Source organism: Cyanistes caeruleus, chromosome Z, assembly GCF_971803275.1.
Source record: "Cyanistes caeruleus chromosome Z, bCyaCae1.hap1.1, whole genome shotgun sequence".
NCBI lineage: Eukaryota > Metazoa > Chordata > Aves > Passeriformes > Paridae > Cyanistes > Cyanistes caeruleus.
This window is the reverse complement of record NC_141732.1, coordinates 68,630,230-68,657,408: the sequence shown is the minus strand read 5'-3', so window position 1 is coordinate 68,657,408 and position 27,179 is coordinate 68,630,230. Positions and strand designations below refer to the sequence as shown.

Below are 27,179 nucleotides of genomic sequence, written 5' to 3'. Positions count from 1 at the left end.
AAAATTCCCATATAACAAAGTCTTGCATTTGGGTAGTGGAAGTTTGAAGATTTTCTCTTCAAAATTTGCAAACAAGGGACAACATTGTTCCAAATGCACATATCTGAGGAGGGTTCAATTTCAAGAGGAAACCAATGACCTCAGGAATGTTCTTTACTAAAATGAACCTTCTAGGATAAAAAAAAAATTGTTAGATACAATTCCAAAATTTTCCTAACAGCTTTAATACTAAAGGCTTGTGTTTTTTTTGTATCTATTAGTACTGAATATTTATTGTAGAATTTAATATCAAAATTTTCAAGAATGACTGGAAGTTTTATATATATGAAGTATAATGAACTATGATTTTAATATAGTTTCTATAATGAAATATATTAATCTGTGCTGTGTTATTATCCATGTAATGTGACCAAATGATGAAGACTCATTAAGAGCATTTCTCCCTGTGAGTCAAAAAAGATACAGAAAACTAAAAGGTGAAAATGCACCAGTAGAGCATAGATTGTTTCAAATTCAAACATTATTCATGCTGCATAGGTTTTACCTCTGTGAGCTGCTATGGAAATATTTAAAGAGTACAGAGTAATTAGAACTTTCAGCTCAGAGAAATATTCAGTACATATTCAGTACATATTAGACTTCAAATATGAGAAGTATATGCTAAGTATTCTTGCCATTACAAGACTAATAAGACACCTTTTGGGTTCAAGATGCATTCTCCAGTAATGGTACCAGTAACGTGTCCAGAACTCCATCAGCACAGTACTTCTGTGTATCAGGGAAAACAAGATATTTTCCAGCTTGACCATAAAGCTGTCTGTAAAATAGTATGATATGCTGGATACACTCTCTTGTTCAAGATGCATTCTCCAGTAATGGTACCAGTAACGTGTCCAGAACTCCATCACCACAGTACTTCTGTGTATCAGGGAAAACAAGATATTTTCCAACTTGACCATAAAGCTGTCTGTAAAATAGTATGATATGCTGGATACACTCTCTTGTTAAAAATGACTGTAAAGTAGCCTTTAAACAAAATGTGTCAACTTAAACAATGGAAAACTTTCAGACAGTTCTTATCACTATTACCAATCTCTAAATTAAATTTATTGATATTCTTTGTGTTCACATTATTTTCTGGAATCTGAACAGGTTTCAGAGCACTTGAAGCACTGGTACAGCAGAGATGCTTTTAGTGACCCATATAATGCAACCACATGATGAAGGTGCATAAATAGGTGTTTCTTCTTGTGAATCAAAATAGGTGTACAAAATAACAGTATTTCAGAAGTTAAATTAAGGAAATTTTACTAAGCAAAAATAGTTACTCATTTTCACCAGTTTTACTTTTTTTTTTTCTCCAGCAGTTTCTTTTCTGTCACCTTTCATGAGAAACTCCTGACTGTCTTTTTTTTTCATCCTTTTGAATTTTCCTTTCTGACTACTGCTCTTAGCACTTCTTCTCAAAGGCTGTTCTTTTATGTAGTGTAATCCTCAAGGCACTGTGTTGAATCCATCTAGCACTGACCCTGTTGGAAGGTGGGAAATGGTTTCAAGTACAGCATAACACCTCATGTGCTCCACTGAATCCTTTGCAGAGGTCCAGACCTATTGAGTGAATTTGGTATGTATATACTTTGATTCAAAACATAAGGGGCCTCAAAGCTGTTCAAACTACATGTCAAACCCCTTACCAAAATTATCAAGTGCACTCACGTGGTTTCTCCTCTGAGTCCTAAATTCTGTGTCTTAGTTTCTGAAGCCTCCACTCTGGAGTGGTTATAGCTGACTCAGTGGGACTTAGAGCAGTCAGCTGCAGGAACAACTCCAGAATTCATGTGTAGACTATAACAAGTGAATACATGAGAAAAATAGGTTTCTGTACCTCCATCCTGTGATACAAACAAACCACATCTTACTGTTAATTTACTAGAACCAGATAATCTTGAAGGGAACAAGTGTGGCACATAACAAACAAAATCAGAGGTACTTAGGGGAAGATCTTCTGCCAGTTGCAGCATTCACAATGGAAAGCTGTCTTCTGATGTTAAATGGATACAATTTATTCCTTTAAAAATAAAAATACACTCTTGGAAATTCAGAAATTTGTATTCTGAAATACAGATTCAGAACATATTGAAGACTATTGTAGCTAAGGCAATAATCAAGCATGATGAGTTTAAATATTAATTTGCAATGGGTATTGTGTACTTTTGCTTCCTTATACAAAAGAGCAGCAAATTGCACTCCAGGAAATCACCTGCAAGAAAACACTCAATGTTGGTTTATCTGTTTTCTTAGGCAGATTAACCAACTAACTAAGACAGATAAATAGCTGTCTCATCCATATTTCTCTCAGGATGGTTGAAGTAATTTTTTAAATTGCAGGGATTTATCTTTTTCAATGTTGCAAGCAATACTGGTAGTTTAATTTACAGTTTTGTCCACATATTTTAGCAGAATTATATGACAATTCCTTGACCTCTGAAGGTAATGCTTCAAAAATTACAGAGTGGTAGGGTTTCCTCCATAACCTTAATATTCTTTATTGTGGAGGCTCTTAAAAATTCTGAGGAATTTTCTCCCTGTCCTGGAGCAGACTGACAGCACACACCCACCTTTTTATTCCTTTAAAGACTGAAGCCTTGGTGTTTGTTGTTCAGGAGTTGTGCAGAGGTGTGTAGAGCACTGGGGGCTCACTCTCTGGCTGGCTTTGTGTGTGTGTGTGTGGCCACCTGTACCTGTATGATCCTACTGTGTTCAGTGCCATTCTCCTTGGGAAGCAACACTACAGTTGTGGCCTCACATGGAAAACTGTCAGCAAAATGACTTGTTTCTCTTCCTCTTTTTTTCTAAGACCTTGGGTGTTCATTATAAAACAATATAGTTGGTATTGTTTTCTAAACTCAGAAGGCATGTTCATCTCATTGACTGTTAGCTGAGGCAAATATGATCCATTAGGGAAAACTGCTGTAATGGGACATAACACAGGAATTTACTACTATTCTGCCATGCATTTGCAGGCCCAGACAGGAATTCCTTAAAGCCTGGAAAATAGCAGCACTTCAATAGTCAGACTTTCCTGAAAAAGACATTTGTACCTACAGAAGTTTTATCATGAAAAGCTTTTCAGGACTAGTTTTCTATTAGAAATTTTGAAAATTTCTAATTCACAACGAGGCCAAAATCAAGCTAACATTCCTTAATTGTTCCTTAACAATTCCTTAGTATTCATGCAGGCATGGTGAATGATTTAAATTCTTCTCCCACAGTTAAGTTTAAGACTGCTGTGTTAAGGCTAAGTCCTTCAGCCTCTAGCATTTAATGTCATTTCATGCCCAGTGAATACTTATTTTCAAAAACCAGTAAAACAAGTTTAATGGGGAAGGATAGCAACCAAAGAAAAAGGGGTGAATTGAATACTTCTGAAAAAGCAGAATTCAAACTCCTGTTTTAAATCAGGCAATAAAAGGTTTTCTAAAGTGCAGGCACATGCCCTTGACACAAGTGTAAAAACCACTATGTGGGGAGGTTTTCTCTTCTCAAATGACAACTCAAAGCCTAACTTTTACCCTATTACAGACCAAAAGCTCTGAAGGTTAGATCTCAGAAAGCTTTGTTGCAAGGAAAAATTATTTTTATTTGCTTAATCTTCTTTATTTTGAGCAACTGAATCACAGCAGCAAATTAAGCAACTATGGAAAGCTTCTGTTCACCAGGACAAAATAATGAACAGGAAGAATCTGTGCTGTGAGGTTGGTGACTTCCTGACATGACTTAGATTCTTGAAGTGACAGTTAAGGAAAAGATACAGTTCTGTTTAACTGCCCTTCCAAAGCAGGTAGATTTTGTTATTTATGTTCCAAGAAACCCATCAACAATGAATAACTGTTGAGCTGAAAAGGAGTTTGCTCAGGATTCACTCTCGAACAACTTCTCTGTCCACCAGAACTGTCCTGTGTAGACTTCTGTCCACAAAGAAGGGGGATAAATTAATTAAAGCTAAACAGAATATCAAGATCAACATGCCAGCTCTGTGGGGGAAGGCTGAAGTTCAGGGACACTATGGACAGCTTCTCCTGAATGTTGTTTCTAGATCTTTCACTCTTGACCTGCCCCTATGACTGTGAGATAAAGAGGACCATGTCTGATCCTTCATTTCTACTTATTTGTGTGTGAGTTTTCCAGCATAATTGGAAAACCACGTGTGCCACCAAGGAGCTCCAGCCTTAGCTCATGTTCCCATGACTGTCAGGGTGGTGGCTGCTCTTACCCATGGTTAGTGACAACACCCTCCTTCTAACAAAATTCTGGTATTATTCTTACAGCCATGCTCACAGTGTTAATTTAAAATGCACAGGATAAATATTTCTTAAGCTCAGATTTTAAAAAGAGGATGAAAAAAATGCTTTGTGTCCATAAAGCAGTGAGAACCAAAAAAAAAAATCTGAATAAACAATGAGCAGAACAACAAATAAAAATTCCTCCATTAATTACTTAAAGTAAATTTTAAAATGTATTTTAAATAAATTGTCATTTTCCGTATTTCCAGACTTTGCTGGGACTTCTCAAAGTTTTAACTACCAAAGCTCTTACTCTTCTATAATCAAAACATTTATTGGCATGGACATTTATTTTACAGACAGCTGAAAATCCTGTCTTTCTGTATTTAGATTGTATATGGGCATATTTGTTTGAAAGATAGACAGAAACTTGTATCATGTGAGGATCTTGGCCTGATCTTGGATTTTTCAGAACATTTCCTTAACTGTAGGGTAACAGAGGAAAACCTGAATACAGTGGCTGACAAAAAACCACATTTTTTTATTACTGATACACTCCTAATCTTTGAGTGGAATCAGTAGTGACACAACAGATCGCTGCATGCAAACATTGTTTTTAGTGAGGCTTTTTCTCAAGAGAAATCAGCTCTGACTTCTTCATGCTGCCATAGACCCTCTGAATCTCTTGTGCCTCAGGAAGACCAGCCTTATGTGTATTCAGAACTGCTGAAACACAAGCCATGCTGTATTCTAGACACAGAAGGTAGGAAAGGAAAAGGAAAAATATGTATCAGCTAAATTACATGAATGTACCTGATGTACCACACATGCACATCCACTGTCAGCAACTTTAGAGCTCTGAATCACAACATTGGGCATCCCCCTCTTCTCACTAAGTACACTTAAAATTGAAGAATCTAAGTTTGATCTGTATAATTGAATCAGGACTTAAATGTCTGTTTGGAAAATACTCCCTGACACAAGTTATAGCTGCATCTGAGTAGTTTTGAGAAACAGATGAACCCAATACAATAAACGTTCGTCCTGAACTTTATCACTGAGGGATAGAGAATGTAATTTTAGTTTCTGTCCTGTATGGAAGAAATAGAAGCCTAAATTACAGCTTTAAGGGGTTTTCTGATGCACAAGTATCATGTTATTTCTGAACAGAAGAAGAGATTCCATTTGAAATTAACCTGATTCTAAATGTGTCAAAAAGCTAATAGCCAAGGAAGCAAGAACAGAGTGGACTTACTCTTTTTTTGATGGCTCTTCTGGAACTTTCCCAAGTTCACAGTGGGGGGTCTGCTGGGCTTCTGTGGGGGCTGGCCTATCTTGAACAGTGGGGGCAAGACTTTCCTCTTGGGCATTCTAGAACTCTTGTCCTCGTCCACTTTCTCTTGTGGTTCACCTGATGGTCTTCCTGCGGCAAATGCCGTATTCGTCTTACAGAATTTATGAGAAGAAGCTGATTCTTCTGGCATGATTTTGTTTAGGAAGATGTTCTCAGTAGCGCTCATTCCCTTTTCTTCAGTGTTTTCTGCCACAGTTTTGGGGGCTCCTTTTGATAAGCTGGACCTGTGGACAGGAGGCTTCAGAGCTATTTTTGGAAAATGACTGCCTTCAGCTTCTGCACCAGAGTTACTATTTTCACGCATTGCCTTTGCTTCTTGGAGTGCATGTATATTTGTTCTAGGTCCTGACTGTCTTAGCAGAAAACTACTTTTATTAGAAGTGTCTTCATTTTGAGATATCTCATTGTTTAGAGAAGGTTTCTGTGCAAGAGATGATCTAGAAATAGGAGGCTTGGGCTCATTTGCTTGTGCTGCAGACCTAAATTTTTCCTTAACTGCAGCTACTTTTGAAAATTCTGGTTTTGCCTCATTCTCCTGTAATGCAAAATTAAGATTCGATTTTGGTCCCAGAGGATTTTTTTCTTTATCAGGAGGAGCAAGGAACTTGTTCCACGCAGGTTTTGGGTTCAAAGGCTTTGGGTCCTCCTTTGACTGGTCATTGGTTTTCACAGAGAATTTAGTGCATCCAGATTTTTCATCATTTCCTCTGTTAGTGGGCTGAAGCTGTACACCAAATCTTTGTGCCACTGGGTTCAAAGGTGACGGGCTTGGATCTTTCTCTGTTTTATCATCACTTGAAGGCTTGACTGCCAGAGGAGGCTTAGGCTGAACAGGTTTGTGAAGGTTACTGGGTCCCGGAGAACATGCAGCATATCCTTTATTTGTAAATTTCTCAAGTGCTGCTTTCCTTGTCTGTAATCCTGTGGGAACATCTTGTCTTGGAATTTTGATGGGTTGGCTGTTTGAAGTATCCTCTGTGTCTCGGTTATGTCCTTCAAATTTCTCCATGAGGAACTTCACACGTGGCTTGCAACTCTATAAGTGTAAAGAAGAGAAAGATAAAAGGCAGCAAAGGGAAAGTATTGTTGCAATGTTCACAAATACTGTAAAGGGTTTCCTGGTCTGAGGCTTTAGTACTGCTGATTGGCTGAGGAGGTGTTACAACTCATCTTCCTGTATGGTTAAGAGAAGCTGAGCATTTTGTTGTATCCCTGCAGCATTTATACAGTATTTTAAAATTTTCATTCAGGTGCTGCCTTTTAGGTACTGCAGGTCCTTTTGTGCATATTATAATTTCCGTTTACTTCTGGAATTGTGAACTGAACACAACTGAACACATAATAAATGTAAGAAATTACATACAACTTTAAAGTCAATATATCTAAAACTTTGATTGTCCTGTGATGAGAAGCACAGGTTGTACTGGAACCCAGGGGAATGTGCCAGATTCATGTTATTCCTGTTAACTCTTTGAAGAACTGCAAGTTCCTTTGTGAAAAAATTTCTTCTGGTTGGTGTATGTGTATGGCAATTTTTCTTTCTCAGCAATTTTTCTGCTTTCTGCTCCCTCACCCTCACTTTGTCCTTGTTTCTCTTCTCCATTTTGTATCTGAATAAAACTGCATGTGTGGGTACCAAAAGAAAATATGTGAAGTAAAATTGAAAGAAATGACAATCCATACCCCCAGATACTGTCGAAGTTACTAAATTTCTTGCAAAAAAAAGAAGTTGAGTAATTCCAAGATAATAAAACCCAGCTTCATTCAAAAATAGATGTTTTAATTAGTCAGCCCAATTCAATAACATTCAGGACCTGTCTTAATTATGAACTGAACCCAAGAGTTCAATACATTTGAATTCAGGAAAAATAAAACACATCACAGTGCAGGATGGTAGTGAGCAGTGAGGTAGTCCCACTGCACTGGACAAGGGACCACCTTTGGGTTCCAGGAGCCTCTGGAGCAAGAAGTCCTCTCCCCAGCTGACAGTGGCAGCAGTGGTGCAGCTATAGTAGATACATTGATACATACAATTCTCAAGTAGGACCTGGATTTCCTGTGTGAGTTAAAATGTAAAACTTACAGAATAAAGTAGAAATGTTATAACTAGATAGGGTTCTGAATAATCTGTTTGCAAACAAAGGAGTATTGCTACAAAATATAATAAATAGGTGCTTGAAATAAAGTTGGAGGTTTAAGAATGAACTGCATCTTAACTTCCTATGGTTCAGCAAGTGCTCAGTGATTTTATTTTTTACTTCAATAACAAGAGCTTCTTAATTGGCCTTTTGCTCCTTTTACCTTCTGTCTGATTGTATCTCATTACATAAATAGCCTGTTATGTTGGAGTAGTTATACACACACACACACACACACACATATATATATATAGGGAGAGAGAGAGACTTCTGTAACTTAGAGGTAACTATCCCAGTACTTCAGCATTGCCAAGAAACTCAACCTTTCCAAACTGATTGTGTTGAATTACAAATTACTAACATTAAATGCAGCAAAAACGAGATAGACAGAATGAAACTTATACCCAGCAACCACATTGTTGGGTATTTTTGCACATATAGAGAACAGAGGAAGTACGCATTTACTATGGAGATTATCAGGGCGAAGCCATCTACTGCTGTTTGATGCATACACACACAACTGAAGCATATAGCATAATATGTATAATATATACATACATACATATATGTTATATAGTATACATATATATAATATATAGTAACACCATACTTATATTAGTGATATAAGTATATGCATCACTAATCATTCACAATTTGTCCCACAATATCTCACAAGGCACTGATTTTACCCACTTAGACAATTAAGCCAATTGCATTGCCAGAGAGAATAAAAAAGCCTTTTGTCTCTGATCTCTTTTGACTTTGTAGTAATTCATGATTTTTTCTAAGCTCTATAACAAAATCTACATCACCAGAGATATGGAAATTATAGCTTATGTCTGAAGTCTTCAGAGCCTCTAAGTTAGGATTTGATCAGCTGCTTGGCCAACTCAGCAACTAATTTCTTTTGAAAGTCATAGCAAAAGATTAATTTCTTTGCTACTTCTTCTATTTGAAATATAAGAAAATTGAAATATAAATATAAGAAAATGTACTGTGCAAATTACAACACCTTTTACAAGGAAGAGCCATTCAGCATGTAGACCTTTAGGAAGATGGGAATGTGAGTTTGAAGAAATTTTTATTATTATGATATATGGTTTTTGAGAAGTTTTCTACACTTTCAATAGCAAGATTACATGAATTACACTCATACATGCTTTCAAATGCACTGAACCATTTATTACTGCCAAGTTAGGGAGTGTCAATGAATTTTTAAAAATAACTTTCTTCCCAACTCATGCATATTTACAAGCACAGCAAGAGGAAAAGGCTTCTGCACATGTGGAAGAGTTTACAATTAACAATAAAGCCTCTTTCATTTACTTGGTAAAGGTAGTATTAAGAATCAATATAGAGTATGAAACTCCATGAAATCTTTCTGCTTCTCTTTAATGTATGTCACCAGTTTCTGCCTTCATAAGCTGTGTTAAAATAGAAGCCATACAGATTTTAATGCAGAGCCCGACTGGTCAGGTAGACAGAAGGGAACTGGGGAAAAAAAGAAATTTTTTTTGTTTCTGACCCTGCTCATAAAGTGATTGCCACAGTTTTTGTGCTTCCCTTCCCAGAAGCGACAGCAGTTACCTACTCCATTATCACATACAGTAGGTTGTAAATCATGAAATGGGAACTTGAAAAGATTCTGAAGAGAGATTAAGTTCCCCCTACCCTTCCCCTCTAAAGTGCAAAGTGTCTGTGCAAAAGAGGAGTCTCAGGCAAAAGCTATTTGGGTTACTTTCTGAACTTTCTCTTTGATCCCTATTGGAAACTCAGTGCAAAATATTTTGGCTTTTCAACTTTTGATCTGAACTGTAAGCAGCACATAAGGAGCCCAGTCAGATTTCCTTTGATACAAGATGGTTGCATTATTCAGATGTGTTTTCTGAAATCTAGATCAATACCTAGGTTTTAGCTCCCATGCTATATATAAATATTTATACACAGAACTTTCACAGTCTCCCACTACCTTCAGCAGAGACTCACTCAGGTACCAAGCTACACTTGTACACAATTGTTTGAAAATTACTCCTTAGTTACACCCCAGTGTTAACAAGTGTAATTCTCCATGATTTACAATATGGCTGCACATTTCTGTACAGAAGTACTGTAATGAGAACACAAAAGCACATAAAAATTGCAGTTGTATTCTTCCTCAGTTTAGTATGGATATTTCAGTCTCAACTGGCAGCCTGAACAAAAAAGTTGTGGTTTTTTTTTTTTTGCCTTGGCATAAATATAACTTTATCATTTACTTTCCAGTCTTGGAGAAGCCAAAAGATTATTTCACTTCAACTTCCCCTTGAGGCCACTCTTTCTTCAAACAGCAACACTGAATCAGTGGATGGAATAGCAGATGTGTGTGCACACAATCATTAATTAGGAAAACGAAAAATATATAACTTTTGACTGTACAAAGAATTCATTCGAAATACATGCAGATTTTATTTATAAAGGATAAATCCCCCATCTTTTCTCTTCTGAACTGTAACTTTTACATTTCGATTCCCAAGTGATGTGATCTAAATATACCCTTTAAAAACTCAAAATCAGACCTTGATGAGTTTGCTAGAGAGTAATAAAATAAAGATTATAAAGCTATCCCTTTAAGAAGAAAACTATGTTTATTCATGAATTCTCTGATAGTGAAATAACAAAAGAAGTTGATAACCACTAAGGGAATTGATCTGTAACCTATGGCCAAGATATAAGAAATAAGAAAATGGACAAAAATGACAAGGAAAATTACACAGAGAATTATAGAAAAATACTGAAAATCTGAAAATTATTTTTCAGATTTATATAAATCTGATGTAATTTCTACTGAAGGTAGTAGATTTGAGGCAGTCTAGCTTTTTGTTTACATGACAGTGCCATTCTGAATTTGTGATAAATTATTGCTTGACTACTTTCTTTTCCAGACACCTCAGAATCATCACTATTGAACTTTGTTGTTTCCAGAAGAGATTTCCAAATTGCTTTTCTTCCCCTTGAGTCTAGCTGTAATTACAAGACTCCCTCTATAACTGCAGCATTTGGAAAGGGAAGTTGAGATGCTGCAATGCTCTGCACCTATGAATGTGTGTAGTATAAGCATGAGAAGAAGACAAAGAGACACGGTTTGCTCATACAAGACTTGCTAATACAGTGGTTGGTATAAAGGAGAAATGAGCCCTCAAATACTAAAGAATGAGGAGACAGGCTATTCTTCTATTTGGGGTTTTTATGAAAGGCAGATTTCTAGGATGGAGAGGATAGAGAGAAATCTAAGGGATTCCCCAGTGAGAGGCTGACAGCCCCTATGTTACCCTGAGAGCATCATTTTAAACATCCCTCTAACACCAGCAAGAAAAAACCAGCACACAGATGAGAACATATGGTTGTTAAAATACCTTTGACAAGGCAGTGTTCCAGCCTGATCACAGTGTATTCCGTATCTTTTTCATTGTGCATTCCTCTGCACCTCCCTTATCTCTCTCTTGCCATTTTTCTCACCTTCTATCTAATCATAGGACCAGCTACTCATAGTGCAGAAAAATAAAAGGACAGTTCTGAATGAGTTTGAGACCAGGACAAGTGAGGGCATAGGGCTTGACCAGAACAGCCAGATTATATCTCATCTTCTTCCCAAAGCGCTTATGTCAAAGACTGTGCATGAAGTCAAACTATCAATGGAGACATGATCATCCAATGCCCTAATAGGCTCACAATAATGTTTCTCCCTTAATGGATTTTTTTGGTACCTGTTTAAGTGAAAATAAGCACTATCAGCCACTGGCCACTCACTCAACAACAGAAACCTGATGGCTTCAATTTTTCCATCAAGAATTTGTTTCTGTAAACACACTAGCTCATATCCATTTCTGAAAAATTACTGCATTTTTGCAACACGGTTTTATATAAACACAAAATTTCATGATACTTAATAACTTTATTTTTAAAAATTATTTTTCTCATGTGCCTCCTAATACCCTCTATCAATTATTTCTTTCAGATTAGTGTAAATTTTCTCATTATCTGCCCAGAAACAGATTTATTTTCACTTTGAACCTAATTATATATAGTGTATACAGTCACTGTCCTATGAACGTCTTACTTGTCTGGTTATCCCACTAAAGTGAATGCTCCAAGTCTCAAGGAAGAAATATTTGAATTCCTGTCACTGCAAAGTTCCTATCATTATTTTGAGAATTTCAGGATCTCATATGTTTTTAATGGAAATTTTGTGCAATTTTAAGACTTCGAGTAGCACTTTGACTCATACCTGGAAAGGAAAATACGACCAACTACTAACAAAATACATACACTGACACCTCAACCCAGGCTGGTGTATTTGTACCCTAATTTGTAATTTGTACCTTCCCAATAATTTAACAAACAACAAATAATGCAAAGGGGATAACTAAAAAATAATTGCCTTTGAGTGATATCATTTCTGCTATTATTCAAAATGCAAAGGCCATTTAAATTAGGACCACTTTTAATTAAAATTTCAGAGAACTAACCACAAAACTCTGAGAGAGAAAAGTCCATTTTGATAGCTTAGCGTCTTTTCAGCTCCTAAACTAAGTAAAATCTACAACTAGGTTTCCAGTTAATTAAGTTATATTCAATATATTGTTCTGATTCTATTTCTTCTGGAACTTTCCACCCTTATTTTTAAGACAAATGTAGAACAGTTTACCTGGATATCCCAAAGCTCTCCAGTATTTTGATATAAGCAGAAAAACTGGCTCCCTCAATGTGACAATCCACGGGTGTAACAACTTAACAGCATGGTCTATTTGCTAAAGAGGAGTTCTGCTTCTCACAGAGGAGTTCTTGCCTCTCACAAGATACACTTGTGGGTTTCATTATCATGAACAGTAACTGCTCTCCACAGGATATTAGGCAAGAAGTGCTGGAGGAAAAGGGAACTAAAGTGTGTTCAGACTGGCTGGCTGCTTCCATCAGCAGTAAGCACCATGTGATATCCAGAAGTATTGCATATACCCCATGTTGCGTAGCCCCGTGAGGCTGCCTCGGCCCACAAAAGCCTGAGCCTTTACAGAATAGCTGCTAATGAAATGTGTGTGGAAATTACAGGCATAAAGGGTGGACTGGCCACAGGTCCAGTGCCTGCTACCACTGAGAACCCTGCATACATGGCCTACTCTCAGGCAGCTAGCATGTTCCTCATGTTTGCCTGTGGGATCTTGAGATTCTGTGGGCTAGTTTTTAAAAACTTCTGTTATGTGGAGATATTTAAAAAAAAACAACAAAACTATGATCATACATTTCTTCTGTCATTCCTCCTGTGTGTTTGAGTTTGAAGGATGATATAGGATAAGAAAGTCAATAATGAGTAAATAAGCTTCATAAAAAATTCTAAATTTGTGTTTGTGCTGAAGATAAAACCGGAAGGGTGGAGCCCTCTACAAAACACAGCTCAGTCAGTTTGCTAGAGCAGTGCATGGGGAGGAGATTGCAGAAGAAAAGCTGTGTATCTTTGAGCTTAATTAAAAGATAACTGAATCTTGCTTATGGTCTACTACTCTCCTTCTGCACAAAGTTCTTAGGATTTTTTAAAATATTTTGGGATGTTAAAGCATTGAAAGTGCTTGGCATTTCTAGCTTAATTTTACAAAAACTTGTAGCTTAGCTACTTCAAAAGTTTGTTAGGGTGCTGGATAGATCTTATTTGAATTAGAAACGCTGCCCGCCAATGATAACTGATTATTTTGTAATATAGGCATAATGTTTTTTTGTAGTGGGAGAAATGCAATTCTTTATGCTATTCATTCAGCTAAACACTGTATTTTATTTATAAAATAGCATTTATTTGTGAAAATAAACAAATCATCACAGATGATAATGCATTTATTATTAATACTGTGGCAGATTAGAATTGCTGTTGTATGTGGCAGCCTTCATGACTGAAGATGCTAACTGTAGCAATACAGTCATTTCGTGTGGGTAAACACCACTGCAAGGGTCTGCTCACAGTATCAGCTCTAGATAAATCATGCAATGATCAAAGAACTAGCTCATATTCACAGCTCTGAATGCTAGACAGTTCCTGTTGTCTTCTCTTTCATCCAATACACACGAATAAGTACATCCCTAATTGATAGAATGCTGATGAGTATATAAATTGCAACAAACACAATGAAAATAAGTTTACCCTGTGAAATTTCAGTGAAACTTGCCCATCTGCAATATCCACCATGTGCCTCATTTTACATTTGCAGGTGCAATTCCTGAAATCTCTCTGTTTTTTTCTCGCTTATTTCTGTGAAGGTTGTTTGTCAGTGATATAGGGAAATTATCTATTTTTAGGTGAAGAGAGAATCTGAATAAATTAATATTTTAAGGAACAGGATCTGCAAGCCTGAAAGCAGTGTAAAGTTATGTTGCTTTTTTCACTTTTCACAGAAACAACACCAGCAGCAGCAACAAAATCACTAGTTCATATTCAAGCAAGATAAGGATAATACTTTCTCGTGTATACATATACAATATATGCCGTTATATTCTCTGTACAGACTAAACCCTGCATCTAAATTCCTGCACACAAGTAGTGTGTTACTGCTCCTGTGTGGATATGTTACAACTGCAACCTTAAGCACATTTTTTTCTTATCAGAGTATTTATTTAGATGTTCCCATGTAACTTTGGGAAAAGTGGATACTTAGGAATTAAGTTTATCAAAAATTAAGGAAAGAAGAAATGGAACAAAAAGAATCAGAACCTTTGCCATTCAGGAAGAGTGTGGCCATCAGGCAGGCCAAGGGAGGTAATCCTCCCCCTCTACCTGGCTCTGGTGAGGCCATATCTGGAGTGCTGCACCCAGTTCTGGGCTACTCAGTACAAGAAAAAAATGGAGATACTGGAGAGGTATCAGAAAAGATCAGAAAGACAATTTAGGATCTGGAGCATCACTTTTATGGAGAGAGACTGTGGGAGCTGGGCGTGTTTAGTCTGGAGAAGAAAAAACTAAGAGGGGATCTTATTAACACATAAAAATATCTCAGAGGTGGGTGCCCAGATGATGGTGCCAGGCTCTTTGCAGTGGTATGCAGACAGATGACAAGGAGCAATGTCCACAAAGTAAAACACATGAAGTCCACCTCAACATCAGTAAGAACTTCTTTCAATTGAGGGTGGCAGAGCACTGCCCAGGGCAGTCATGGAGTCTCCCTCTCTGGAGATATGCAAAACCCACCTGGACACGCTCCTGTAACCTCATCAGGAGGGTTGGACTGGTATCTCCAGAGTTCCCTTCCAGCCCTAATAATTCTGTGATTGTGTGAGTCTCTGCTGTAAATGCTAGTCTATCTTTTTAAGATATCTTTTCTTTCACCTACTTTCATCTACTTTTTTTCATCTACTGATGTTCTTTGCTCCAAAATTATTTGAAAAGTCAGACACTTCCATCTGAACCCCTCTTATTTTCCAGTTCAGTGTTCACAAAGATAGCAAAGATAGTTAAGATTTTGTTACCTCAACAGCTGTGTTAATACTATTGTTTGAGTTGCTGTAAACTGAAGGGACATGATACAAAAAAAATTCTTTATCTTTTGACATTGTTTTTAACCTACTTCATTTCACTAACTGTAACTGTATTATATGATCCCAAATAAGGAGAGAGTGAAAAACAGCTAATCATGAGGGAGGGTGGCAGAAGGAAAACACAAAGATGACTGGCTGGGGCAGCTAATCTTTAAACCATGTATATATAGGGGAAGACAGGGTTGGGGGGTAGTATGTGGGAGAACACCTTTGGACAGGTGCATTAATACCATGAAAGCAGTTTGAAATCTCTTTCCTAAGTCAGGATAGTGTTGCTCTGTTATATATAACACATTCAAATATGCACAGAGCAAGAGAAAGTCAATGTTAGCAGCATTTTTCACTGAAATTTTGCTTCCTGCCTTCTCCTCTCTCTCACAGGAGAAACTTTTGCCTCCTGTTGTTACTGAACAGGTAATGTTTCCGTAGAAAGTAGTCTATGCAGCAGTGAGGGAGATGTTGGAAAATTCTTTTAACTTTAGCACATTAGTGTATGATTCCTGTATTCATGGTTAATGCTTACTTTTGTACCATACAGTGCTTAGTACAAATACCAGAGATTAATGTGGCCTTGTGTTAACTCCCTACATCTGTGACTAATAAGTCTTGTGCCAACTAATGCTTCCTTGTTTACTTCTATCAGTGATTAATATGTACTAGCTGATATCTTAGTTTTGAGAACAAGGATTGTGTGTCAGAGGTAAGAATGATAAGAGCAGTACATTATAACTTGACACTCTCAAGGAGAAAAGTTTCATCAGAAGATCTGCAACTGTATCCAAACAAGTAAATTGAAATAATTAGCATATTTACATGTATTCAGGAAATGTGACGAATGTGTATTTGTTTCAGGAATATAATGCAGTCTGTTAGGTTACTGAACATGTATGTTTTAAGGAGAAATCCCCATGCACCCAGTGTTGTCAATAAAGTGATATTTTTCTTAACTAACAAGTTGGTTGGAGAGTTTATTTCTCAGTTTTCAATGACTTGGGGGCGGACTTGCAGAGGACCAGAAATAATATATTTATCAATTATCTCTGTAAAGAGTTGTAGTGAAAGTTTCAGACTACCTAGTTTTGTGCTGCTTCTGGAGTAACATTTTGAGTACACGAACCTCATCAGAAGGCAAGGCAAAGAGTCAGCAGTCCTGCTTCACAATGCTGTGCCAGAGTGTCAGAGTTCTGGGGTGAAGTGCCATCTTTCCATGGCAGTAATCCTGTTACAGCATCACTTTGGAAATTACTTAATTTTCAGAACAAACTTAATATTCCTAAACACTAGCAGAAGTTGCTGCCTGCAATTTCTGCAGCGCACTGTGAGAACCAACATTTTTGGTAGGGTCAGTCTGTGTTATCTTTGTGTCTACAGACAGTGCTAGACTTCCTCAAAAACGTGCTGTGGCATTTCCAACATGTTTTTATTTGAAGGCAGTTTTAGTATTTCTGACAGAAGTTTGGTTATGAGCAAATTAAAGCTTTTCCTTGTGTCAACATGCACTGTCATGCTTATGGGAACAATTTGGCTTTCCAGATCCTGTTTGGGGTCTACTGACATGCAGCATACCCTGGAAGCTCCTCAACTCACTGCTGTGGCTCTTTTAAATTGCTGTTATTCAATACCCATAATCTTATAATCATTGTCTATTATTAATATATTTATACTTGCCTGAACAAGGAGTGCAGAACTACTTATATTTTTCTGTACTTGAGACAGGCAAGACAGACAAAGTCAAGAAAAAAGTCAAAGGACACTAGCAGTGTCTTTGCCCTGGGTATGCCTCGTGGGGGGGCACATTTCTGCCTCTCAAAGGAGACACCCAGCACACTTCAGGGCATCACAATCAAGTGTGTATTAAGATCCTGGTTTTCTACTGGGGTGTATGTACTGTAATTAATCACAGTCCTTGCTGGGGACAACTGAAGCTAATGCAAACCACTTGCTGTACAAAAAAGAATATTTCATGCAAAAAGCCAAAAGTGTCTCCTTTTTGTGACTTGAGGAGCCCTCAAATCTCAAGCAATTTTTATTTCAACACAAAGCTCATATTCAGGCATTAGCTGTCATGTTTGACCAACAGATTCACTGCCCTGCAGCCCCTTCCCTGCCTGTCCTGCACTGACCCCCAGTGCCCCCGGCCATGTCACAGGCTTCTCCCTGTCCCTTTTGCTGCCCGGCTCAGACACCCGGGGGGCTCAGATGAGGTGGCTGGCTTTTGAATAAGCCTTTTTCCCCTGCAAGCTGTGTGGGTTCTGCTCACGTCGGCACTGCTGTGCTCTGTCTGCCCGAGTTCAGCAGCAGGAGCTCAGGGGGAAACTGAAAGCAGGGCCGCAGCAGAAAACACTCCAGACAGACCAAATGGGAACAGCAGGCTTTTGCAGAACCTTCCGCAGGGAAACCCTCGGGAAAGCAGAGTTCACTATGAGGTGAAGAGCCCTGATGGATGCAGGCAGAGCCCTGTGAAACAAGGGCTGAGGGGGCTCACAGAGTGTGCCACAGCACCAGTGCCCCTCGCACCCCACAGCTCTGCTTCACTGAGGGCACTGATCACCAGGCATAGCTTGGTTAAACGATTTAATGAATTAATTGCAGGTGATCTGAGTGTAGCTGCGATGGCTGAGTTTGTAGCTACCAACTCCTCGTCTGAGGCAAGGGGAATGTGGGGAAGACCTGGTGAACATCGGGGTAAGGAAAGCCAGCCGCTCAGACCCTGCCAGGCAAGCAGACTCGCTGGCTAGGAAGGTGCTAGAAGCACTCTGAGAGGCAATCAGAACGGTTGGGGTGAGAGGGAGGATGGAGGAGCAAGGCAGAGCTACTGGGAGCTGCACACAAGCAGTTTGTGTCGGGGAAAGGAAAGGAGCTCTGGCAGCTGGGGAGGGTCTGCCCTGCTGATATTTTTCTCTCTCGCCCCCCTCTTCCGTGCCCTTCAGGAATGGCTGTGCCCTGCCTTCCCGCACCGAGCCCCGACTCTGTGCCTCCCTGCCCGGGCTCAGGGTGTCGCGGAGGGACGCGGGGCTGGATGGAGCCGGTGCAGGCCTGAGGGCGCTGAGGCGGCCATCACTGCGGCTGCGCCGGGGACACGAGAAGCGAGGGAGCCCGAGCTGCGGAAAGCATACTCTGGGACGTCAGAGAGGAAGGGAAACTTTCTCAAGGAAGAAGTTGCTTCAGTTTCTACCCTGTGTACCCTCATGTGAATGGCTAAGCAAGGGGTTATCAGCTGGTCTGGCTTCCCCTTCAGCATCCCCCCCAGCTGCTGATACCAGGGGGAAGTGGGAGAGAAACAGGGACAGCTTTACCAAAACACTCCTGACTTCCCTTCCTCTTCAACATGTCCCTCCCTGTCTCCGCCTGGGAAACAAAAAGGTGTGCAAAAAAACCCATGCAAATACCTCACCAGGAGTTGTGTAAATCCTGTGGGAGGGAGACAGGGACACTCCATGCTTTCATAGTCATATTTAACAACCTCTTTTCCTGCCGTCTCATATATTAAACGCGCATCAGCTCTTCAAGCTTCACCTGCTTTTAGTGCAGATGAGAAAACCAGAAACACGTATTTCCTAAAAAGCATGCAAGCTTCAGGCAAGGTCCTGTTCTGAGGTGTTTGGATTTCTGCACAACCTTAATGTGGCAGAGAGGACTTGCAGCTGACAGCTGTGCCTCTTCAGGTAGGTATGGCCTAGCTCAGGTATCTTAGGCTTTCTTTGGGAAATGGGTAATAAAAGGCCTTTACCCTTCATGGTAATCTCCTTAAACCTCTGAATAAAAGGTTTCAGATGAGAGTAATTTAGTCTCTGCTAATGTCAGACGATTTCTTAACAACAGCTCTTAAGTCTTTTAATTTAAAAATGTGAATCAGACCGACATTTTTTAGTCATTCCCCAATTCATATTAGAGGGGTCATGCTCCTTTTGCTTTTAAAGTATATTTGCTTAAAAACCCAAACAAAATATCCTAGATTTTCATGGTCAGTCTCAATTAGTCAAACAAACCCTAGTAAAGTTTAGAAGTTTAGAAAAAAGTGAGAAAAAATTATGAATGCAGATCTACTCCTTTCTGTACTTTATGTGCTCTCAAGAAGTTACCTGTCACAAGCGGGGCTAAATTTGAACACATATGAAATAGAAGGTTAAGGCTCAAGTTAAATTCTTTGTTGCCAGGAATCTTTCACCACTCTGCTTCTGTATCCTTTCCCAGAGCTTCTGTTATAAATTGGTCTTTATTAGAGCTACATCTAATACTTGAGTCTTCTCTCCTGGGCTGAAATTTTATTTTTTTAGTTATCATGCATGCTATATTGCAATTATTTTTATATTCCAAAGCAAGAAGGGGAAAAGGGAAAGCTTAAAAAAAAGGAGACAATGATGTGACCTAAATAGAAACTACAAAGAGAATGCTCCCATATCATAAACATTTCAGAATACAAAGTAACTTCAGAAATAGTTTTAATCAAAGGCAATAAAATTTGAAAATGAAAACACAGTTTAATCCAAACATCTTTAAAAATAATGTTTCCAGAAAAACTTCCTATGTCATTCTGCTTAGTATTTGCTTAATGCCTGATATCCTTTCTATATCCCTATCCTTTAGGCTTTTAAAAAACTTTGACTCTCCCTAATCTATTATCTTTAGCAGGTAGTCGCAGATTGGTCATAAAGCCTTCCGGCTTTAAAGTAACTGGTTAGCCTGTGATGTAAATCCATAAACAAAAGAAAGAGAGAAGTTAGTTTAGGTGAAAATTCATTCACCTGTGCCTCTGGCAATCACAACAGAAAACCAGGATCAGTTTTCCATCTGCTAAGAGTCCTTTTGGTAAAGTCAGAGAGGGTACATAAGCCATATATTCTTAAGCCTTGCTGGTATACTAAGAGTTTCTTTTAAAAAGAACATTACTTTTTTCCTGTCCTCCTCTCATGTCTTTTTCCAAGACTTTCCTCTCTTCTACTAACCTCACTTTTCCCCTTTTTATCTGGTATTTGGAATGTGCTGCCTGGAAAACGAGAGGTAAGTGAACCTCATCCATCATACACCTGCCCTGCGATCACATGGGTCTCACCTTTCAGCCATGCACAGAAGAGAACCCTTTCATACAGCGCTCTGTATAAAAATCAGGTGCCTCTTTTTAATGTGGTGCTTTTCCCGGGTGCTGGCACAACAGTGACCTCTCATGGAGGAGCCTCTCCTGTTAAAAATCATAACCTTCCATAATCATTTAAGTAGGAGGGGAACAAGGGTGGAAAATCTGCTGACCCTCTAAATTGTACCAACTTTTGATTTCCATCATGGTTTAAAAAAAAAAAAAAAAAAAAAAAAAAAAAAGGAAAAAAAACCCCAAAACTCTCAGAACTTGTTTTCTGGACTATTTTTGTGTTGCCAATGCCTTTTCCCTCTCCATTGCCTCTTACTCTGTCTGTGTGCATCTCTGAAATGAGTATGACTTCCATCAGACATTTGAAAACAGCAATGAAGTCTCTGCTTTGCCTGCTTCTCTTAGCTTCTTGTCTGACATGTGTCCTAGTTCCCTGGTCACCTACTGTGAGTACAGGGAATTGAGCTGCTTCTGTTTTGTTTGCTCAGTGCCTGCCTGCTGCCTTGCCTAAGTGGCAGAGAAGATATGGCTGCTTTCTTAACTTTAAGCATGCAAATTTAGTTACTTACCAAGTCTTTTATTTTACACCGTCACAGGTACTTGAATCTGCTGTTTACACAATTTGTGTGAATGAGAAAGGGAAATTCAGCACTGTCTCTTTCAGTTTTGCTGCTGCCTCAGGGAAGTTACAAGCCATGACCGATGAGGCAGCATATACCAGCTTTTTTGCTGCAGATGCTAAATTGTATGGAGAAAAAAAAATTTAAAAAAAAAAATCATTTTTTTGTTATTCCAGATCACACTGCCAACCTTTTGCTAAGCACAAGCTGTATTGAAAGGCAAGGTGAGTCTGCTGAAGTCTCATCAAAGTCTGTGCCATTGGGTAGATCATCAGTTGAATAGAATATTTTTATTGTGAAGCATAGAACAGCTGCTGACTGGGACGAAGAGCAGCAGGAAGCAGTAATGCAGCAGTGGTCAGCCTGGGGAGGACCATACTGTTCATTCTTGTGAGCTATTGCATAAATTTGAGTCTGCACCACTTCTCTTATGGGATAATGAAAAGAGATTTGATAAAAATCTCCTGTCATGTGAGAAAAATACTTGAATCCCTGGAAACTTAGGTATGTAATAATGAATTAAAGACTGAGATCCAAAAGAGAATAAAATAAAACCACAGAAATCATAGAAACGGAACTTCTGCGGAATAAACACTTGAAGATACAAAAGGGATTGACAAATGGATTTTGAAGAGTTAAAAAAATTACGAAGAGATGGAGAAGATCAATGGTTGTACATAAGTTGATGTTTTGAGAGCCTTTTTAGAAGAGAAATAAGTGAGAGCCTGGAGACATGATTTCTGAAAGTTTTTCTTCTCCAAACACGTAAGAAAACAAGTCTCCCTGTGACTCACCTTCCGAATCAAAATGCAGATGCCCTCAGGGGTTTAGAGAAGAATTGTGGTATTGTAGAGGTTTCGAAGCTTCACTAAAACTTAGTTAAACAAGTGACTAATGGGAAGAAAAGCTGTTAGAGATGCGTCAGCAGAAGTGAAAGGAACACCCAGCTATAGCTGCAAATACAAGATGCTCAAGATCCTCTGATCCCTATTTCATCCTATGAAAATGTAAACTCTCTAAAATTGTAAAATCATTTTGCCTATAATTGTTGATTGAATTTGGCAAATTTATTGCATGTTCCATTTTTAAATGTGTAATAAATGCTTTTCAATATCTTCAAGTGAGGCTATTGCAAGTTAGAGAGACCATTGTTCACAGTTTCAGTACTGGAACATTGATGTGGCTTTGTTTTTGTACATTTCTGTGTAATTTTTCATTTCTTATTTTTCTGTGTACTTCACCTTTTACATAGAGGAATATGGCTGAAGGCAGGTGCACCTTTTGTTAATTTCATATTTTTCTTGTAAAGAATCCTGAATTCTGCTGAAGAACTGCTTTTATTCTGTTTTAGTTTTTTTTTTTCCTTAACTATGATAAAACACAGTATGAATGGTTTGCAAAAAAAAAAAAAAAAAAAAAAAAATTAAACAGATGACTCCCTGTTGAAATGAACTCACAAATCCCAGCAGATTCTTAATCCTGAATGTTGATTTACTGATAAACACTAAAACTGCTCCTGTAACAAAAAATTGAAAAATGCACCTTTAAATATCCTTGTGTTATCTACATTATTCTATCTGGAGATGTTAACAATGTCACATGATATATATTATATCAGTTTCATATTTACATTTGTTTATGTGGATGATTCATCTTTGCCTAATTTACATACCTAACACATTTTCCTGTATTAGCTTCCCCCCCACCCCTCAATATGAAAAACTTTAACAAATAAAGATCATATGAAGTGTTTTGCATTCTAGAGGTCTCTGCAAATACGTTTTTTGTCCAAGTTGCAAAGTACAGGGGTGGGGAAGGTGGCAACTCCTTCAACCTCTCTTAAATAGGCTGAAATATTGCATGGTTGTAGTGTGAACCGTCTGGTGGATGCAGTGGAAGTCCTGGCTTGCCAATGGTTTTCCTTAGCAATATGACGAGGCTCTGAAGCTGTCTCCAGGACGCTAGAGGATAACTAGGATGCTGGTATTTGTGAGACTCTGAGTGCAGCTTGTCCCTCTCTGCCAACAGAGGGCATTATACATGCACAGAGCGGAGCTGTCCTTGTGTGCTGCAGGCAATCCACCTGCTTGCCTGTCTGTACAATTTTCTTACTGTCTTAAACAGTGAGAAAAAAAAAAGTGTTTTTGGATTTAATTGGGGCAGATACTAGTTTATAGCATTTTTTAAAGTAGCACAAATATCAGGGGGAAAAAAAATTACCTCTCAGTGTTTCTCTACTTCTTATCCTCCTGTTCAGGTTGACAGACAGAAAACCCATGCATGTTTAACAAGAACAGTAGCCACCTGAACAATTTATTGTTCTTAGACCTGAGAGCTGTATTTTGCACAAGTCAGTTTCAAAAGTCTGGTGAGTTCCCAGTTATGCAGGAATGCAGAAGATCTGCTGGTCTTCTGTGGCTGTCAGAAGTCCAAGGATTTCAATGATTTTTGTAGGCGGATAGAAGTCCCTTCACACAAAGTTCCTTAGGAGGTGTTCCTTCTGAATATGGTAAGACATTCAGCCCATTTTATAACCAACATATAGTTGTATGTATAATAAAATGTATTTCTGTTCAGAATCTGTAGGATTTATTTTTTCTTTAAACAAAGAGTAAATCCAAGTAGATCAATCTACTTGATCAATCTACAAGTTCCTTGGCTGGCCTTAATTCCATCAGATTTATTAATAAATTCACATATTTTGAAAGTTTTTTCCTTCTTAGAGTATATCTGAGAATCACTGCAAAAAGACAGACATGTTTAGGGGTATTTTTCTAGGTCAGGAATCAGTGCAGCCTGTCCTGGCTTGAAATCAAAGGAAAATGCAACTTTTTTCCTTTGTGTTAATAAGCTTCTATCTTGCCTGTCTGAAGCTATTACTGCTGTTCTGGTATTTTTTAATCTGATATTCTATCGAAGTGTTTTGATCTAAACTTTCCTCTGTGGTGATGGTCAGAAATGAAATAGTGAATTTTATGTTTTAGTCCTCATTTGGATTTCAGTATTCTGCAGACCTAACTCTCTTTCCTACATCTCCTCCTGTATGCACTAAAACCAGATTATAACCAATCTCATGTTCAAAAGGTTCATTGGCAGGTTTTTTTTTGGTAAGAATACATTTTTTTCCATAAGTTTGTTTTCTGGTGTAATACTGCCACAAATCAAACTTTCCTGGAGTGCTCCTCACTCCACTTTATTTTGTTACTTTTTTTGCTCACCTTCTAATTTTTTCTTCTGTCTTCTCATATTGCTGTAATATAAATTTCCACCTGCACAGCATCAAAATAAAGACCAAAAAATGTAATTTCCTTCCCTGGAGAAGCTTTTGGGTTGCCTGTGATGCAAAGATAAAAGCACTTCCTTCCCCATAGTTTTATATAGCATTGTCAAGAAAATAGACTAAAGGAATAAATTCATGCATTCGTTTGCATTACTTTGAATTGTCATGCATATTTGAATTCAGGGAAAACAACCTGGAAATTTGAAAAGATTTAATAAAAATAATGAAACTGTAAATTTTTGCTTATTTTCAAACTGTATTTGGCAACTGCAGAAGTTCAGTGATCAACACATCCACATGCATGTTGTTTCTAAACAAACCAGTTTGTGAAAGCAGCTAGACATTTGACTCATGCCAGCAAGAGTAACTGCACTTGCTGTTCAAATTTTAATGTAGGATTTTGTAAATGTAAAGATCCCATACATATCTCATCTGGTACAAATTAAAGAATCTCTGAGGCAGCTAGAAATCAGCAAGTAACAGCACAGCAAGATCCTTCTTTGGTAGTCTTTACTCAGATCCTTTATCTGAGTTTATCCATATGTAAAGCTAGAGTAAGTCAAGTGACTTGAATTATTGGTGCAAGAAAATGTATTTTGATCTTTAGTACTTGATTCTACACAGTGGGATTACAATAGAAATAAACAAAGTAAAAATACCTCATTTATATTTTAAAACCAATAAATATTCCTTACATAAACACTTCCCTTAGGTTTCAGCAAGATTTTGATCATAGTGTAAAGCAGAGACAAATTCAGCTAGAACCCTCAGAACTTTGTGAAGCGTTCTTAAGTGAGAACCACATTCTTTATTCAATCTATTTCACATTACTATTTTTCAAGTGGAACTTCCAGTGAGCAACATTTTTCACCTCTAAGTATCACAAGGCACCTTTTTAGCTTTTGAAATAGGATTGACAGCCTCAAGTAAATACCTGTTTAGTAGTACCACATTCAGGGAGGATGATTGTTTGGATATAGGTACCATGATAAATGTATACAAGCTACTCCAGGAGCTCCAAATTATTTTAAAGAGCAAAGATGGCTTGAAAAGTTATGCAGATTTCTTACTTTTCAACAGTTATCGGTAAAATCACTAATATTGAAGCTATCAGTTTGATTTATAAATAAAATATTTATAAAAAGATACATATACAGAGTTTAAAGAAACTGACTTTTTAAGGAAAAAAAATCTATTGGTTTGCTAAGCACACAACACCCCACCACATTCCTCATTCAACTATACTGAAAATATACAGATATATAGATAACTTCCCTTATATTTTTAGTTAAAAGGTCCTGCTGAATCAAAATTAGATAGTAGAATTGTTATTTTAAAATCTAGTTAGACGGTGTGAACCCTTCCCATTTCTTGGTTTGTGTCACATTGACACTTGACTGCAGAATTCCTCAGGATACACAAAGTAATTTTTTAGTTTGGCCTTGAAAGAAGTTGTTTTCCTTAATTTTGAATGCCAAAAACAGTAAATCATGTACAAACCAGTTCAGATGATGAAGGACATAAAAAAAAAGAAAAAGTTTCCTCATACCCTCAAAAGAAGAAAGACAGATTCAAGGATTTGAAAACTGTTAGAACTGAATTTAAAGCTTTACAGTCTCAGCCATAGGGGTTTTAGTGGTAATGCATCTATGTAGTAAAAAGTAAATGAATGAAGTCCTGTTCTTACCATAATTTCAGTTTTTCTGTCTCCATGAGTCTGCTAAGGAGTATGCACTGTACTAGAGTGAGTAAAAGATGTTCTTTGTCCTTCACTGTGAATGTTTTTTTAAAAGAGTGTATGTTGTCTATCCAGCCTACACAGCAAAACATATCAGTAATATTCTTGTTTTGCACATTATCAGAGACCTAACAGAATCTTAACCAGTATTTGTTTGGGTTATGTTGCACCACTGTGAAGTATGAATAGATTTTATTCATTCGCTTAATTACTTCAAGATTTTCATGAAAACTGTCTATGCTGGTAATAACAATATATAGCTATTTTTTATGTAATCTTTGACTGAATTAAAAAGGCAAATGTATTTTGGTTTTGTTTTTCATACTCAGGGTTCCTGAATTTAGACATACATATATTACATGTATTTAGGCTTCACTATCAATGCCATTCATGTTTGCTTCTGACCCAGACTTTCATGGATGTTTAATATCTGAAGGAATTTTCTATCTCTAATAGGCTGAACTATATTTCTGTCAATTAGCCTTTAATTTTTCAGCTCTTCTTAGCTGATACTATCTGAAAAATAGAATTGTCTTGGTCTGACTGGATATTGAAGTTCTGTAGTGCTGCAGACTTCCTATGCACAAAAATAAAAAGGAGGAGCATATGGCCATAAACTTCAGTGATCTAGATTTAGGAAAACACAAAAACTAAAACAAAGGCTTAATGAAAAGGGGTGAAAGAAGGAAGAAGGGGAGTGAAGTCCTGGCTAATGCAGGAAAGATGGTCCTGGTATATATTGGTGATGTCTAACTTCTGAATAAAAATCACTTGAGTTTTCAGTAAGCAATCTTCTCAGTATGAATCAATGGGGGATAAACAAATACAATCGTTAAATAACAGAAAGTACCATATCTGTGTCAGAAGCAAGGTTTAAACTGCATTCTGTGGTGAAATCAGGATTTCCCTAAAATCTCGGTGCTACAGCACTAAGATTACTGTATTGCTGTAAGTCCCAAACCATTTGCTTTCTAGTAAACTTCCAATGGAATATATCAATAATATCTATTATATAGATAATAGCAAATGCAACTACAGATACTTATAAGAGTGATTAGCAAACATAATGTCTATTTTCCTAAAGCCAGGATATCACCAGGGCAGCTACATGCTTATTTTCTTGAGCACA

The 27,179-nt window shown here is 37.7% G+C and overlaps 1 protein-coding gene and 1 long non-coding RNA gene across 8 annotated transcripts in view; one reads left to right on the top strand and one right to left on the bottom strand.

Moving 5' to 3' along the window:
- Positions 1-26,164, bottom strand: part of FYB1 (FYN binding protein 1) — a 59,711-nt gene extending 33,547 nt beyond the window's left edge. For 2 of the 4 annotated variants that reach the window (XM_086870131.1, XM_086870132.1), the window contains exons 1-2: positions 26,000-26,164; positions 5,539-6,673 (exon numbers count right to left, since the gene is read on the bottom strand). In XM_086870131.1, the coding sequence (XP_086726257.1) occupies positions 5,539-6,673; positions 26,000-26,002 (1,138 nt within the window). In that variant the 5' untranslated portion in view covers positions 26,003-26,164. Of the gene's footprint in view, positions 1-5,538; positions 6,674-12,459; positions 18,115-25,999 lie in introns of those variants that run through there. The other 2 variants (XM_023944541.2, XM_086870133.1) reach the window with 1 other exon arrangement.
- LOC111941413 (uncharacterized) lies at positions 17,507-22,661 on the top strand. 4 transcript variants are annotated; one of them, XR_015281240.1, is made up of 4 exons: positions 17,507-17,530; positions 18,257-18,689; positions 18,828-18,991; positions 21,209-22,528. It is a non-coding gene; the product is annotated as an uncharacterized LOC111941413 (long non-coding RNA). The 4 variants fall into 4 exon arrangements; XR_015281238.1 differs by lacking the exon at positions 17,507-17,530 and adding an exon at positions 17,951-18,011; XR_015281239.1 differs by lacking the exon at positions 17,507-17,530 and adding an exon at positions 17,999-18,043 and having other exon boundaries at positions 21,209-22,661.
- Positions 26,165-27,179: the final 1,015 nt, after the last annotated feature.